The sequence below is a fragment of the Heptranchias perlo genome, chromosome 30 (assembly GCF_035084215.1).
Source record: "Heptranchias perlo isolate sHepPer1 chromosome 30, sHepPer1.hap1, whole genome shotgun sequence".
Lineage (NCBI taxonomy): Eukaryota > Metazoa > Chordata > Chondrichthyes > Hexanchiformes > Hexanchidae > Heptranchias > Heptranchias perlo.
The window spans coordinates 19870372-19886968 of record NC_090354.1 but is presented as its reverse complement, the minus strand read 5'-3'; the positions used below and the strand labels follow the sequence as shown (position 1 = coordinate 19886968).

General features: G+C 41.5%; 1 protein-coding gene across 2 annotated transcripts in view; it reads right to left on the bottom strand.

Annotated features, from left to right (window-relative positions):
- The window catches only part of hrob (homologous recombination factor with OB-fold), a 39588-nt gene extending 33474 nt beyond the window's left edge, over positions 1–6114 (bottom strand). For both annotated transcript variants that reach the window (XM_067969240.1, XM_067969241.1), the window contains exon 1: positions 5995–6114. In XM_067969240.1, coding sequence (XP_067825341.1) covers positions 5995–5997 — 3 coding nt within the window. In that variant the 5' untranslated portion in view covers positions 5998–6114. The remainder of the gene's footprint in view (positions 1–5994) is intronic.
- Between the last annotated feature and the right edge of the window lie 10483 nt (positions 6115–16597).

Genomic DNA, 16597 nt, shown 5'->3' with positions numbered 1-16597 from the left:
TCAACAACTCATAATTCCCACATTCATGCACCAATAACTTCGATCAGACCGTATGTTTTTGCTACTGGCTATTGAGTTCAGACAGGGCAAGAAAACAATATATTGGTTTATATTATACCACTGTAAAGAATGTTTACGGGTGGGTGAGATGGTGAAGGAAGACCACCTATTATCAACATACAGTAATAGCAGAAAAAGCAGATCAGAAGGATGTTAAAATTGAGTTGGAAGCTGGAGTTTGAGGTAACTAAGTTATGTGGAATTGGGTGTTTCTTCAGAATGCTTTTTCTAAGATTCACCATCTGAGATTTTTAAGATAAAGATGAATGGAATAGAAAATTATTTGACTGGTTGTTGGTTTTTGGCAAAGAAGAAAGATCTGGACAGCGAAATAAATGACCAGCAAAGTTCCACAGAGGTCTGTTCTGGGTTCTTTGCTGTTTACACAGTTCACAAATGATATGGTGGAGAGCACTTTCTAGAGATCATTATTTACTAAGCTAGGTAGCCAGGTGATCAGTGTAGGGATGGTATTCAAGAGGATCAAAATAAAATATAATATATAGGTCAGAAAATATAACTACATTCTGCACGATGAGGATAATGTATATTAAACTATTAATCATAGCTTAATGATGAACTCAAGAGAGCGGAACTCAGTGACTAGTACATCAGCCAGTGTCATTGTTGAGCACTTTAGTTCTCTACAAATAAACAGAGGAAGGATAATGGTCAATTAATGACAAAATAAAGAACAGCCATTGATGGAATAAAACTTAGAGCTTTTACCCAAAGGAATTTCGTAACTGGGCAAAAGGCTTGCAAATATGTCCTGTGAATCTTCCCTACAATATTCCTTAAGTTATAAGGACAGGTAGACAGAATTGCATTTGACATTTTTAGAGAAAAGCCAGAGCCAATATGATCCAGGTCTTTAAACTGCTGCAAGGCACCGATCGTATAGCTTAAGAGCTTATTTAAATTGTGATCATAAAATTTTAGGGGGTAAACATAAAATTTTAGGGGGTAAACATAAAACTGGCAAGCCTCACGAGAGATTAGAAGTATTGCAATCCTCCCCAACACCTCCATCAGAATCATATGTTGGATTAGGTCCTTTAAAGAACTGGATAAATCTATGATTGAGAACAGAAATGAAAGCTACAAGGATATGTACAAAGATGATCGAATACTCTACATGAAATGCAACAATTTCTTTAAAGCTGGGATGTTTGGGGTTATCACCTGTGGAATGCAACATAGTCTGGGTAGAATAAAAGATTGTGACAGTGGACTGATCCCCTAAAGTTTTTGCTCAATTACCATCAAGGGTTGGAGGAAATTTCACCTGTGATTATTCACATCTCAAGAGATTAAATAAACTGTGAAAGAACCAAATGACACTGAATATTGTGCATGGTGTCTGCTGAAATAAGTGGCTTCATGCGTTGAAAAACTCTCTTATCCCATACTTTGCTATTTTTAAAAATGTGCTAATCAAGGTGAGGGATGTTAATACTGGGGAATGGTAGACCACCTTTTTCAGGCATTCCCAGGTCAAGTACAGCACAAATCACATGCAGATTAAAGATGTCTCCACTCTGCCCCAAAAACACACCCTAGCCCTTATAGAACACTTTCTGACATTTCTTCCATTTCTCACAGCAGTCATCCTGTGGCTTCTCTGACAGACAGTGCCTATTAGTGCCCAATTAGAGACAATTTTGTGCTATGAGTCCTTGCCTACTAAGAACTGGATTGAGACTACCCAAACTCGTTTCACATAACACCCCTGCGGCCTGCACACTGAGTCTTTCTTCCTATGGGCTAGATTAGGACCCAGATCCTAGAGGTGAAAGGACAGTATCTAATCCACTGTCCCACCCATTTCTTCCCTCTTTGCTTTTATTGAGTGCTGATAATTTGACTTGGTACCAAGACAACTCACCCAATGTCCACAACCTCCTCTCCACCGCCCCCACCGCACCACCCACCCCCGCACCATTTGGAACAAAACAATTTTTTTTAGCATAATTATAGCAAATTAGTAAAAATTCCACTGGCTTCAATACTGAAATATTCTTTCTTCCCTACTTTCAGGCACTCTGTTTCCTCTTTGGCCATTACTGCATATTGCTATCACACACACACTCACTTCTGCAGCTGAGAAGTGCCCACCTGCATTTACTCAGGGTAACACTGGCAGAGCTCTGGAAGCAAATCACTTCGCTGCCTGTCTAGTCAAGTAAACCACACCATTGCCGCAACAGTAAGGGCACTTGAAATAAGCGATATTTTCTCCCTTTGACTTTATTCACTTTTCCAAGCACTTTAACTTCTAGTCATTTTCCAAGCACCCCCCATCACCAAAGACTGAACGTCAAAACGCTATCCTTCAATCTTTCATTGGTCTGCATCAATGTTTAATGCTCTAGAGGACAGGATTTTTTATATCGATATTTCATTAAAAATTTACACTCCTGGGGGCTATTATAAAAAATGAATTGCTGCCTTCCAAGAATGTGTGGGAAGGCCAATCTAACATCTGGTCTGCTCTAACTCTTAATCACTGAAATGATATTTAGTCTGTACAATCATTTTCTGAGTTACAGAAAAATGGATTATCAATAATAATTAGAGATTGGCACTTTGATTTTACAGTTATGGGTGCAGTGATATTAATATCATAGAATGGCAACTGAACCTAACTCCCATTGCGGTCCTCCTTATATGAAAGATATTGTAAGTAAATTAAACTGTAGTGTATTTAAAATGTTATAACAATAGGCATTGCCCAACTTACAATTCATAAAATCTAAATGTGTGAAGATTTTTGAATGTGACAGTGTACTTTTTATTTCAAGTGTTACTTTGAGTACTGAAGAAAGCAATGAGCTATGAGTGCCCCATTATTTTGTTCAATATAATTTATAAAAAGCTGGCAAACTCCTTACTGCACTTCAGTGATTGTGTAACCTAACTAACATGCAATATTTAGCACTAAAGATTCCGACACAATGTGCAATACTGAGTATTAAAATTCCCAAATGGATTTTTTTTTTACTTTGTGGATATCAAAACATAATGAACCCACCTTTAAATAATTTACTGTCACTCATTAATCACCGTGCAAATTAAAAATGCATTTACAACTACTAAGTAGGCCATTAATGCTTATCTTAGTTAATTGTCACATCGATCATAAAGGTAATTGGGCATAAAATTATTTCAAACTTTTCCTTTTTCAAGGCAGTAGGCAGCCTGGCTTAGTGTAAGATTATGGAAACTAATTTAAAATCTCAACTTCAAGACAGAGACGGGAGAAAAATTGCAGGCAGGTTTTTAAAAAAAAGTTGAAAGTCAAGGACGTCTGATTTTAACCCTAGCACCCACGAGAACTGGGCATGCGGCGGTGGGGGGGGGGGTGTTAAAATATTGGCGGTATAGTACTTACCCGATCTCGGTCACGCTTGCCACTTTAACAGGTGTATTTTGGGCAGAGTGAGATATAAATGTCGAGGTCTGATAGCATCGTTCAGATCCTGCGTGATTTTTATGTCATGTTGCGCATTCAGCACCTGGTGCCAAACTCGCCAGGAGCACCAGGTCTAGAAAAGGGCCAAGAAGCTAATTTAATTTTTCTTTTTAAAAAAAAAAGGTATCCTTGTAGACCAGGAGGAGTAGGAGTGCTCCTCTGAGCTCCACAAGAAAACTGTGCGCTTCTTCTGCCCTGAGCATCCCCTCCAATCCCCCGATTGTGATTGTTTTTGGCTTCGCCCCACCCTAATCAACTCATCTGACTGCAGGGAAACGTTCCCACGGGTCTCTGACTCTGGCCACCTGCCGCTGTTGCCCCATTTCAACCGTTGGCCTCACATAATTTCTGTCAGGTACAGGCGGGAGTTGGGCCTGCACTGTGGTAACAAGGCCCGGCAGTTAAAACGGACCCAGGCCACACGTCGGTGAGAAGCCTGCCTCTCACCCTGCTGGCCCTACACTGACCTCTTGTTCAGAGTTAAAATCAGGGATAGAGACTGCGTGGTTTATTGTGATAATTATAATCAAACCAAGTGTTAACTGTGCTGTGTAAAAAGTATCAGAGCTGGATCAGAAGAATTAATTTTGGGATATGATGGAAAAGTATGACTACCATGGCCCTGTACTATTACCTCATTAGTAGTATAATGCACCCAATGAGTGAGGGTCCTCCACTATAATTTTTAATATCCCTCCAATGGTCTTGCCCTTCCCTATCATAGTACCCTTCTCCAGCCCTACAACTCTCCAAGAACTCAGTTCCTTCGACTCTGGCCTCTTGTGCATCACCCCTTTCCTTTGCCCCACCAACTGTGGCTATGCCATCAACCACCTAGGCCCTAAGCTCTGGATTTCTCTCCCTAAACCTGTCTGCCTTTCTCTCCTCCTTTAAGAAGCTCCTTAAAACCTACCTCTGACCAAGCTTTTAGTCACCTGTCATAATGAATACCAACTTCTTTGGCAGAGTCAATTTTTGTCTGCTTATGCTCCTGTGAAGTGCCTTGCGATGGTTTACCGTTAAAGGTGCTATATAAATGCAAGTTGCTGTTGTTACAGATAGATGAAGGAGCTTCCAAAGTCTAGTCAACATGCCAAAATAAAATACTGTATGCACTGAACTTATTTTAAAATGTGCTCATAAATTCACTCAGGAGTTGCCACAGAAACTCTTGTTTCAAAGCATATGTTCCAGGTGCATTATTTCAGGGAGGTGTTCTTATTTAACTTGTGCTCCTATTGGTCTGGCCTACTCAGTCACAAGTTAAATATATGATCAATTGAGCACACAGGCCTCACTATCCTAGACCAACAGTGGAATTAGCAATAAGGATAACAAGGAAATAACAGTGGATAGCTATGGTAGTAGTGGCTATGTTAGGAGTCTGAGGGTCATTAAAAGGATTTGTCTGCTCAGATTTGGGCAGACTCCCAAGAGACAACAAAGATTTCAAATAGCGATCATTAGCTTTGACTTCAGTTATAGGTAGATTGCTGGAAGGGATTAGAGATACACTGTATGACTACCTTGACAGAAGCATTTATTAAAGACTCTCAACATGGCTTCTGGAAAAGGCAGCCATGTCTCACCAACCTGGTTGAATTTTTTGAGGACGTTATGTTGTTGGATGTAGGTAGCCCAGTTGATATTGTATACCTTATTTTTAAAAAGTCTTTGACAAGATGCCATACAATAGAGTACTAAAGAAAATAGAGTACTGAGGGATTGGTGACTAAAGAAAATAGCCAAGAAGCTAATTTAATTTTTCTTTTTAAAAAAAAAGAGTACTGAGGGATTGGTGGGCAGGTTTTGCATAGGATAAGAATTTTTAGCTGCACTGCCGTAGAAGGTTGTTATTAATGGCAGTGGCTCTACATGGAGACCGGCTACTAGCAGAGTTTCACAGGGATCCGTACCCTTCAGTACTACCTAGTTCAGGCATTGGATTAGTAACTCTGCCACATAGGGTTGACTTGGCTCCAACCTTCCATCACCAAGCGTTTGATCTTAGAGCCACCCTGATCCCAGAGAGTGATTTGTATCCTTCCTTCCTCTGTCTCCCCCTCCCCCACCACATAGTCAATCATTACTCATTACTTAACTCACAAGTCCTCATCAGACAACAGGGATCGGCAGCTCAACTTGTGAAATTTTAGGGTAGCTACGTCTCTGTGGAACTGCACAATCTCTATCCCATGTAAAACGTTCTCCAGTCTCTTCATTCTCTCCTTGGCCCATTAAGTCCTCCCTCCGCCTACTGGAGTTTAACTAGCTAAACATCACACAGTCCACCAGCACATACTACTGGTAAGCTCCCGCTGCTTGTTCTGCCAAGTCACCCTCCTTGGGTTACCTGGAGCCCAGAGGGAAGAATCCCACGTACGGGCCTGCTCTTGTTCAACCGTAGCTGAACAATTCGATATACCGCTCCGTGTTGTACAGGCCACACAGTTTCTTACCATCTTCGAGTGAATCTTTTATTCTCTCTCTGTGCATACTTGAGGCCCAGAACCCCGCGACAAGCTCAGGCCTGGGTCCACACGACTTGTGAAACTCGCCCTCCGCTCTCAGGCCCGGCTTGTTGTTGAAAGTTGCCGCCGCCGTGACGTTGCCCGTTCCCATAATCCACCGCGAGCGACGCTCACCTTAGCAACCGGGCTAACCCGCCCTAGCAACCACACAGCAACAAGGCGGAGGGAGGGCGCAATCTTTCCGGGAAACTGCAGCAAGTGTTTAATGAAGATCAAGATCATAATACGAATAGGGACGAGAAACAGCTTTCAACTGATTTTTAGGCTCATTCATTCAAAAAGCAACCTGCAGCTCTGCATTACAGCATCTCACTGTCTCTTAAGCCATTCCATATTTTTTTGCTTTCTCCACCTGGACGCTCATTCCATCTGTTGATCACTCTTTATGTGAAGCTGAACCTCCTAAAGACACGTTTACAATTACCTTGGGTTTGGGCAAAGCAGTACCAAACTGGCCTCTATGGTGCTCTTTTATACTTACTCTACCCTGATTCTGCTCTGGTAGACCTGTTGGAGGCTAATTCAAGAAACAGAGATCCAACCTTTCTCCAGCTGTCCATTTTTCTATTTGTCCTGCGTGAGGCTGGAAGGACACAATTAGTATAAGTTACTTGATTCTTTTTTTGGAGTTCTTCAAAATAATATATTCAAGTAAAACGAATCTGAGTAGAGGCAAGAACAGATGTTACATAGAATGTACAGCACAGAAACAGGCCGTTTGGCCCAACAGGTCCATGCTACACGAACCTCCTCCTTCCATACTTCATCCAACCCTATCAGCGTATCCTTTTTCTTTCTCCCTCGTGTGTTTATCTAGCTTCCCCTTAAATGCATCTATGTTAGTCGCCTCAACTACCTCTTGTTCTTTAAACAAAAAATGTGAGTTCCACATTCTAACCACTCTCTGGGTAAAGAAGTTTCTCCTGAATTCCCCATTGAATTTATTAGAATTTATTAGTGATTATCTTATATTTATGGCCTTTAGTTCTGGTCTCTCCTGCAAGTGGAAACATTTTCACTACATCTACCCTATCAAACTCTTTCATAATCTTAAAGACCACTATCAGGTCACCCCTCAGTCTTCTCTTTTCTAGAGAAAAGACCCCCAGCCTGCTCAATCTTTTCTGATAGGTATAACCTCTCATGTTGATCCAAGACAGATCATACATGCTCATGTCAGGACACAAGTTTTCATCACAATACAATCATGCTGATGCACTGAACTGACTCAACAACAACAACTTGCATTTATATAGCACCTTTAACTTGGTATAACATCCCAAGGCACTTCACAGGAGCGTTATCAAACAAAATTGACTCAGTATGTTTAGAAGGACAAGGAGGGAGGTCGTCGTTCTACCAGCAGATCATGAGACCCACAACAAAGCATATCCTGCTGCTGAAAGGTAGGTCAGGTTATTTATATTTCCACAACTGCAGCCAATGGCAGGAGAACTGCTTGTTGGCCATCACTTGAAATCTTGAATTCTTTGAAGAAATAACAGAAAGAGTAGACAAAGGCAACGTAGTGGATATGATATACATGGACTTTCAGAAGGTCTTCGATAAGGTGCTACATAAGAGACTCATGACAAAGGTCTGGGCGTATGAAGTCAAGGACCAGGTAGCAGAATGGATTAAAAGATGGTTACAAACCAGAAAACAGAGGGTAGGAGTTAAGGGAAGTTTCTCGGACTGGCAAAAAGTGAGACATGGTGTCCCACAGGGATCCATACTGGGACCACTGTTGTTTACCATATACATTTGGATTCAGAACTTGGAGGTATGGTGTCAAAACTTGCAGATTATGCTAAATTGGGGAGTACAACTAATAATCTGGAGGACTGAACCAAAATACAGGAAGACATAAACAGCTTGCAGAGTGGACAGATAAATGGCAAATTAAATTCAATATAACAAAGTGTTGGATTGTTCATAAGAAACTAAATAGGGTAGAAGAGCAAAAATATCTGGGAGTACGAGTGCATAAATCGCTAAAAGTAGCAACACAAGTTGATAAGGCCATAAAGAGGTCAAACAAAGCACTGGGGTTCATTTCAAGAGAAATAGAGGTAATGCAAAATTTATATAGAACCTTGGTTAGACCACACTTATAGTACTGTGTGCAATTCTGGTCTCCATATTACAAAAAGCAAATTGAAACACAGGAAAAAGTGCAGCTAAGATTTAAAAGGATGTTACCAGAATTGAGAGGATACAATACCAGGAATGATTGAGCGTACTGGGGGTCTTTTTCTGGAAAACAGAAGACCAAGAGGGGACCTGATAGAGGTCTTTAAAATTATGAAGGGACTTGATAGAGTGGATGTGGAGAAACTGTTTCCACTTGTGGGTGAGTCCAGAAGAAAGGGGCATAAACATAAGGTAGCCACTAAAAGATCAAATAAATAATTTAGGAGGAATTTCTTTACACAGAGAGTGATGAGAACATGGAACTCACTGCCACATAGAGGAGAAGTTGTCAGTTTTGTTTGGACGTATTCTGGGAGGTTTCATCACATGACCTTCCGCCTCCAAACATCCTGCCCATGCTCCTGCCGTTGGTCGCTTAACATGCCCATCCTCGTGACACCGCCTTCCCAGGCCTTGATTGTCAAGCAAACAGACTCTTTGTTACCTGATTGGAAGATTCTTGACTGCCAGATAAACAGCCTTTTTTCCCATCTCCAGTTTTTTATAACTAATAAACAAAAGTGTTCAAAGAAAATGAAAAAATCACACCATTTTTTTAAGGCCCCTATGGTTTTTCTTGTGGGTTGCTCACAGCAGTGTTCGGGAGATAAATAATTAAATTCCTGGAGACTCCTGGGAAGGTTGGCAACCCTAACATATGTGGTTGAAGCAGATAGCATTGATGCACTTAAAGGGACGCTTGAAGCATACATGAGGGGGAAGGAAACAAAGGGATACAGGGGCAGGATGGGAAGAGGTAATTAAAGTGGGAGGAGCTCGTGTGGAGTATGAACATTGGCATAGACAGTTGAGCCAAATGGGTTGTTTCTTTGCTGTAGATTCTATGTAATTCTATGTAAAAAGCACTTTAAGACTCAGCCAAGTGATGAAGGCAGGAGACATAGCCAAATTGACTGGGGAATCAAGGGTTGGTTTAGGAGATGCAGAAGCTTTGGGTTGTCACAAAGCCTGACCTTTCAAGTCCTATTTATTTGTGGCAAGACTCTCACATTTTGGTTTAAAAATATAACCCATTTTGATATATCTGGCTCTGAATAATAAGTACAGCCCAGTATTTTTAATGGCTTTGCAATTCATTTCACTCCTTTTGATCGCACAGCTTTCTTCTAATACCATCCTGATGTTGATAGACCTAGAAATATTTAACATATTCTGTTGGATACAAAATATATCAGTAAACTAATCAATGAGATATTTGTATATATATTAAAACAAATCAAGTAATTGTTCAGAAACAAGCGTAGCACCATTCAGATGAGAGTGAGTGCAAAATTTGTGGTAGCTAAACACAGACAGCAATAAGACAGGCCATTGGCCTTGTTAACACAACCACATTGCTCAAGCCCAGCAACAAGAAAGACCACTGGCCCTAGCATCTTATGCACAGGCCATAGACTACTGGATACACTATCTATCGAGATATAAATATATATATATACATTTACATTAGCTAAACACACATGGACAAGTCACCCTAACATTTCAGAGTCCTGCCCAAGAAACACATAGTTAAGTAACTCTCCATAACTGCACACAAGCAGTTTATCCAAGCAGCACATACAAATAACTTGCCATAGTGAAACACACAAGCCATTGGCCCTTGTAACATACAAAGGACTGCTCAGTCCAGCAAAACATGGGTTAATAGCCCTAGAGTACATGCCATGCCATAGGCTGTACACCTCTGCAATACTCAAACCCCATGTGCTATAGGATCACACACAGATTGTTGGCCCTTTAGCTAGACCATAACTAAATATGGTAGCAATGTACACAGGTCAATTGCCCAGGATGTGATAGATAGGTAGCTATCTCCAACACCATGAATAGGCCGATGGCTCCAGAAACACACCCAAGTGCTAGTCCAAAAATAGTGTAAAAAAGACTGACAAGAAGAAGATTTTGTTCTACTGCCAAAATCAGAGATAGAGAAGTAGAACTTCCTGCTTTAAGAATGCTGATATCTGCTAAGGAGAATGTATGAACTGTTTTCTGTGTAGTGTTTGGAGAGGATTGGTGGCTATGACTTAAATGGGATCAACATCGACTGTAGTAAGAATCCATGAGTATGGGGATGAATTTCCTCAGGGCTTCTCCCGCTCTACTACTGTAACTTCGGTGGAGGTTCGGCGGAAGCTCTATGTGCGGAAATATGGTTTCTGCCGAACTTTCATGAAGTTATGGCAGTGGAATGGGACAAGCTCCGAGAAAATTCAACCCCAATATATTTAAATGTAGCTGTAAATAAAAATGCATGTGGGGGGGGGCTGATTTTCAACTTAGGGTCTAAGGCAGTTCTAATTAGTTGAGAAATGGTGCAAGTCCCACCCACATGGTCCAGTGCAAATAGAATCATAGAATCATAGAATGGTTACAGCACAGAAGGAGGCCATTCGGTCTGTCGAGTCAGTGCCGGCTCTCTACAAGAGCAATCCAGCTAGTCCCAAACCCATGCCCTTTCCCTATAGCCCTGCAAATTTTATCCCTTCAAGTACTTGTCCAATTCTCTTTTGAAAGCCACGATTGAATCTGCCTCCACCACCCCCTCAGGCAGTGCATTCCGGATCATAACTGCTTGCTGTGTAAAAAGATTTTTCCTCATGTCGCCTTTGCATTTTTTGTCAATCACCTTAAATCTATGTTCTCTGGTTCTTCACCCCTCCGCCAATGGGAACAGTTTCTCTCTATCTACTCTGTCTAGACCTTTCATAATTTTGAATACCTCTATCAAATCTCCTCTCAACCTTCTCTGCTCTAAGGAGAACAACCCCAGCTTCTCCCGTCTATCCACGTAACTGAAGTCCTTCATCCCTGGAACCATTCTAGTAAATCTTTTCTTCACCCTCTCTAAGGCCTTCACATCCTTCCTAAAATGCGGTGCCCAGAATTGGACACAATACTCCAGTTGTGGCTGAGCCAGCGTTTTATAAAGGTCCATCATAACTTCCTTGTATTCATACTCTCTGCCTCTATTTCTAAAGCCTAGGATCCTGAATGCTCTTTTAACCACTTTCACAACCTGCCCTGCCACCTTCAACAATTTGTGCACATATACCCCCAGGTCTCTCTGTTCCGGCACCCCCTTTAGAATTGTACTCTTTAGTTTATATTGCTTCTCCTTGTTCTTCCTACTAAAATGTATCAATTTGCACTTCTCTGCGTTAAATTTCATCTGCCACGTGTCCACCCATTCCACCAGCCTGTCTATGTCCTCTTGAAGTCTATCACTATCTTCCTCACTGTTCACTACCTTCCAAGTTTTGTGTCATCTGCATATTTTGAAATTGTGCCCGGTACACCCAAGTCCAAATCATTAATATATATCAAGAAAAGCAGTGGTCCTAGCACTGACCCCTGGGGAACACCACCGTGTACTTTCCTCCAGTCCGAAAGACAACCGTTCACCATTACTCTCTATTTCCTGACACTTAGTACTAAAGTGAGTAATTTGCACCTGTCTTTACCAAGGAAGAAGATGCTGCCAGAGTCTTAGTAAAGGAAGATATAGTTGAGATACTGGACGGGCTAAAAATTGATAAAGAAGAGGCACCCGGTCCGGATGGGATGCATCCTAGGTTGCTGAGGGAAGTAAGGGTGGAAATTGCGGGCCATAATCTTCCAAACATCCATAGGTACGGGGTGGTGCTAGAGGACTGGAGAATTGCAAATGTTACACCCTTGTTCAAAAAGGGTGTAAGGATAAACCCAGCTACTATAGGCTAGTCAGTTTAACTTCAGTGGTGGGGAAATTTCTAGAAACGATAATCCGGGACAGAATTAACAGTCACTTGGACGAATGTGGATTGATTAGGGAAAACCAGCACGGATTTGTTAAAGGCAAATCGTGTTCAACTAACCTGATAGAGTTTTTTGATGAGGTAACAGAGTGGATAGATGAGGGCAATGCAATTGATGTGGTGTATATGGACTTTCAAAAGGCGATTGATAAATTGCCGCACGGTAGGCTTATCATCAAGATTGCGGTCCATGGAATAAAGGGAGCAGTAGAAACACGGATACAGAATTGGCTAAGTGATAGGAAACAGAGAATAGTGGCGAATGGTTGTTTTTCGGACTGGATGTAGGTGTATGGTGATGCTACCCAGGGCCGGTGCTGGGACCACTGCTTTTCTTGACATATATTAATGACTTGGGTGTACAGGGCACAATTTCAAAATTTGCAGATGACACAAAACTTGGAAGTGTAGTAAACAGTGAGGAGGATAGTGATACACTTCAAGATGATACAGACAGGCTGGTGGCATGGGCGGACACGTGGCAGATGAAATTTAACCCAGAAAAATGCAAAGTGATACATTTCGGTAGGAAGAATGAGGAGACGCAATATAAACTAGAGAGCACAACTCTAAAAGGGGTACAGGAACAAAGAGATCTGGGGGTATATGTGCAAAAAATCGTTGAAGGTGGCAGGGTAGGTTGAGAAAATGGTTAAAAAAGCATACGGGATCCTGAGCTTTATAAATAGAGGCATAACGTACAAAAGTATGGAAGTCATCATGAACCTTTATAAAACACTGATTCAGCTACAACTGGAGTATTGTGTCCAGTTCTAGGCACCGCACTTTAGGAAAGATATGAAGGCCTTACAAAGGGTGCAGAAGAGATTTACTAGAATGATTCCAGGGATCAGGGACTTTAGTTACGTGGATAGACTGGAGAAGCTGTGGTTGTTCTTCTCGGAACAGAGACGGTTGTGAGGAGATTTGGTAGAGGTGTTCAAAATCGTGAAGGGTCTAGGCAGAGTAGATAGAGAGAAACTGTTCCCATTGGCGGAAGGGTCAAGAATCAGAGGACATAGATTTAAGGTGATTGGCAAAAGAACCAAAGGTGACATGAGGAAAAACATTTTTATACAGCAAGTGGTTATGATCTGGAATGCACTGCCCGGGGTGGCGGGGGGGGCGGGTGGGGGAGGCAGATTCATTCATGGCCTTCAAAAGGGAACTGGATAAGTACTTGAAAGGAAAACATTTGCAGGGCTACGGGGATAGGGCGGGGGAGTGGGACTAGCTGGATTGCTCTTGCATAGAGCCGGTGCGGACTCGATGGGCCGAATGGCCTCCTCCCGTGCTGTGACCTTTCTATGATTCTTAGCCAATTTTGTATCCATACTGCCACTGCCCCTTTTATTCCATGGGCTCCAATTTTGATGACAAGCCTATTATGCGTCACTGTATCAAATGCCTTTTGGAAGTCCATATACACCACATCAACTGTGTTGTCCTCATCAACCCTCTCTGGTACCTCTTCAAAAAACTCAATCAAGTTAGCTAAACACGATTTGCCTTTAACAAATCCGTGCTGGCATTCCTTAATTAATCCATACTTGTTCAAGTGACTATTAATTTTGTCCCGGATTATTGTTTCTAAAATTTTCGCCACCACCGAGGTTAAACTGACTGGCCTGTAGTTGCTGGGTTTATCCTTACACCCTTTTTTGAACAAGGGCGTAACATTTGCAATTCTCCAGTCCTCTGGCACCACCCCCGTATCTATGGATGAGTGGAAGATTATGGCCAGTACCTCCGCAATTTCCACCTTTACTTCCCTCAGCAACCTTGGATGCATCCCATCTGGACCTGATGACTTATCTACTTTAAGTACAGCCAGACTTTCTAGTACCTCCTTTTCATCAATTTTTAGCCCATCCAGTATCTCAACTACCTCCACTTTTACTGTGACTTTGGCAGCATCTTCTTCCATGATGAAAACAGATGCAAAGTACTCATTTAGTACCTCCGCCATGCCCTCTGCCTCCATGAGTAAGTCTCCATTTTGGTCCCTAATTGGCCCCACCCCTCCTCTTACTACCCGTTTACCATTTATACGCCAATAGAAGACTTTTGGATTCCCTCTAATGTTAGTTGCCAGTCTATTCTCATACTCTCTCTTTGCCCCTCTCATTTCCTTTTTCACTTCCCCTCTGAGCTTTCTATATTCAGCCTGGTTCTCACTTGTATTGTCAACCTGACATCTGTTATACGCCCCCTTTTTCTGCTTCATCTTACTCTCTATCTCTTTCATTATCCAGGGAGCTCTGGCTTTGGTTGCCCAACCTTTCCCCCTCGTGGGAATGTACCTAGACTGTACCCGAACCATCTCCTCTTTAAAGGCCACCCATTATTCGATTACAGTTTTGTCTGCCAATCTTTGATTTCAATTTACCCAAGCCAGATCCGTTCTCAACCCACTGAAATTGGCCCTCTTCCAATTAAGTATTTTTACTCTAGATTGCTCCTTGTTCTTTTCCATAGATAATCTAAACATTATGATACTATGATCACTGTTCCCTAAATGTTCCCCTATTGACACTTGCTCCACTTGACCCACCTCATTCCCCAGAACCATATCCAACAATGCCTCCTTCCTTGTTGGTCCAGAAACATACTGATCAAGAAAGTTCTCCTGAACACGCTTCAGAAATTCTTCCCCTTCTCTGCCCTTTACATTATTACTATCCCAGTCTATATTAGGATAATTGAAGTCCCACATTATCATTACTCTATGGTTATTGCACCTCTGTAATTTCCGTGCAAATTTGTTCCTCTATATCCTTCCAACTAGTTGGTAGCCTATAGAATACACCCAGTAGTGTGATGGCACCTATGTTGTTTCTTAACTCCAACCAAATAGATTCTGTCCTTGACCCCTCCAGGGCATCCTGTCTCTCCAGCACTGCAATATTCTCCTTAATCAATACTGCCAACCCCTCCCCCCGTCCCTCCTTTCTTTCCTTCCCTATCTTTCCTGAACAATTTGTATCCAGGAATTTTTAATACCCAATCCTGCACTTTTTTGAGCCAGGTCTTCGTTATTTCCACGACATCTTATTCCCACGTGGCTATTTGCGCCTGCAGCTCACCAACCTTATTTACCATGCTTCGTGCATTTACATACACGCACTACAAACCTATCTTAGACCTTCTTGTATTCACTCTTCGTCTGCTCCCACCTAATACGTTACTATTTCTTACTCTAGTGCTATCCGTCTCTCCCAATCCTTTGTGCACCTTGTTTCTCCTTTCCAATTCTACATCCTGGTGCCCATAATATTACTTATTCTCCAGTCTAAGCTAATTTGAATAATTATTCACAGATTCAGATACACCTAGGGATGACACGAGCAGTGGGAGATGAAAACTGCATGTAGGTCAATTTACAGACTTCATTAAATAGATAGTCTAAGTACACCAAACAATTTAGATACTGTAAGTACACTGAATAATTTTGTGTAAACAAAATTAAACTATATGGGCTGGATCTTGCTGGAAAAATAACGGTGTGCTTTTGACACACGCCGTTATTAATGAGCAAATTGGCCAGCAAGTTCAGGGGATTAAGAGATAAACCATGAGTTGCAAATCTTCAGAACTTGCTGGTCGATTTGCGCCACTCCACCATTTGCTTTGCACAAATGGCATCTCACCCTTAGCCTCCCCGTTATTTTTAAGAACTTGTTGGAATTGAACATTAATTGCCCATTAAACTTGCTACAGAAAGTTAAGTCTGGTCGTTTACAGTGTAAGTACCTTTTTAATAACGTGATAATTGTTAATGCAATGCCAATCACCTCTTTGGCCCAAGAATTGAACAATTTAGATTGTGGTGTCTCATTCCTTCAGGTGGTAAATTGTTCCTAGAGATTTTAAAAATGTCAAATCCGAATTTTTTTTCTTACTTTTCCTTTCTGTCTCTTTCTTCTCTCTCTCTCCTAACCCAATTTTTCTTTCCCTCTCCTTATTTCTCTTTCTGTATCTGATTTGGCTCTAATTCACTCTCCATCTCAGTCCTTCCTGTGTTTATTTCTGAATCCTTAAATCTCATTGGTTAAGAAGATTCACTGTTGGTCCCATTGTTCACTGAGGTCCCAGATATCCCATTGCCTGCGCCACGCCATTATCAGCTCACTCTTTCAGTAAGTTATGGCGCAAATATTGCACTATTATATGTACTCAATATTGTTTGTCCAAATTGTATTGATAGAAGCAAAAATTATTGGCACCAGACTTTATTTTTTGGGAGCTATAATATGCTCTATATTTTAGTTGTACTTCTACACATGCATAGTTGTGTGTGTGTGTGTGTGTGTAAAAATATTTCAGTCCAGCACCCTATTTTGTCCACAAAGAAATTAGTTTTAAAGTCTCTAATTTCCATGCCAGCCTGCACTCCAAATAATTGTTCTTTTATGCCTCTGTGTCAGGTTGATTGACTGAGCTTGGAGCTTTTTTTCTTCCCTCTTTAATTGAGCTTGGGTGTTGAAGTTGTTAGCAATCTTTGGCAGAGATGCCATATG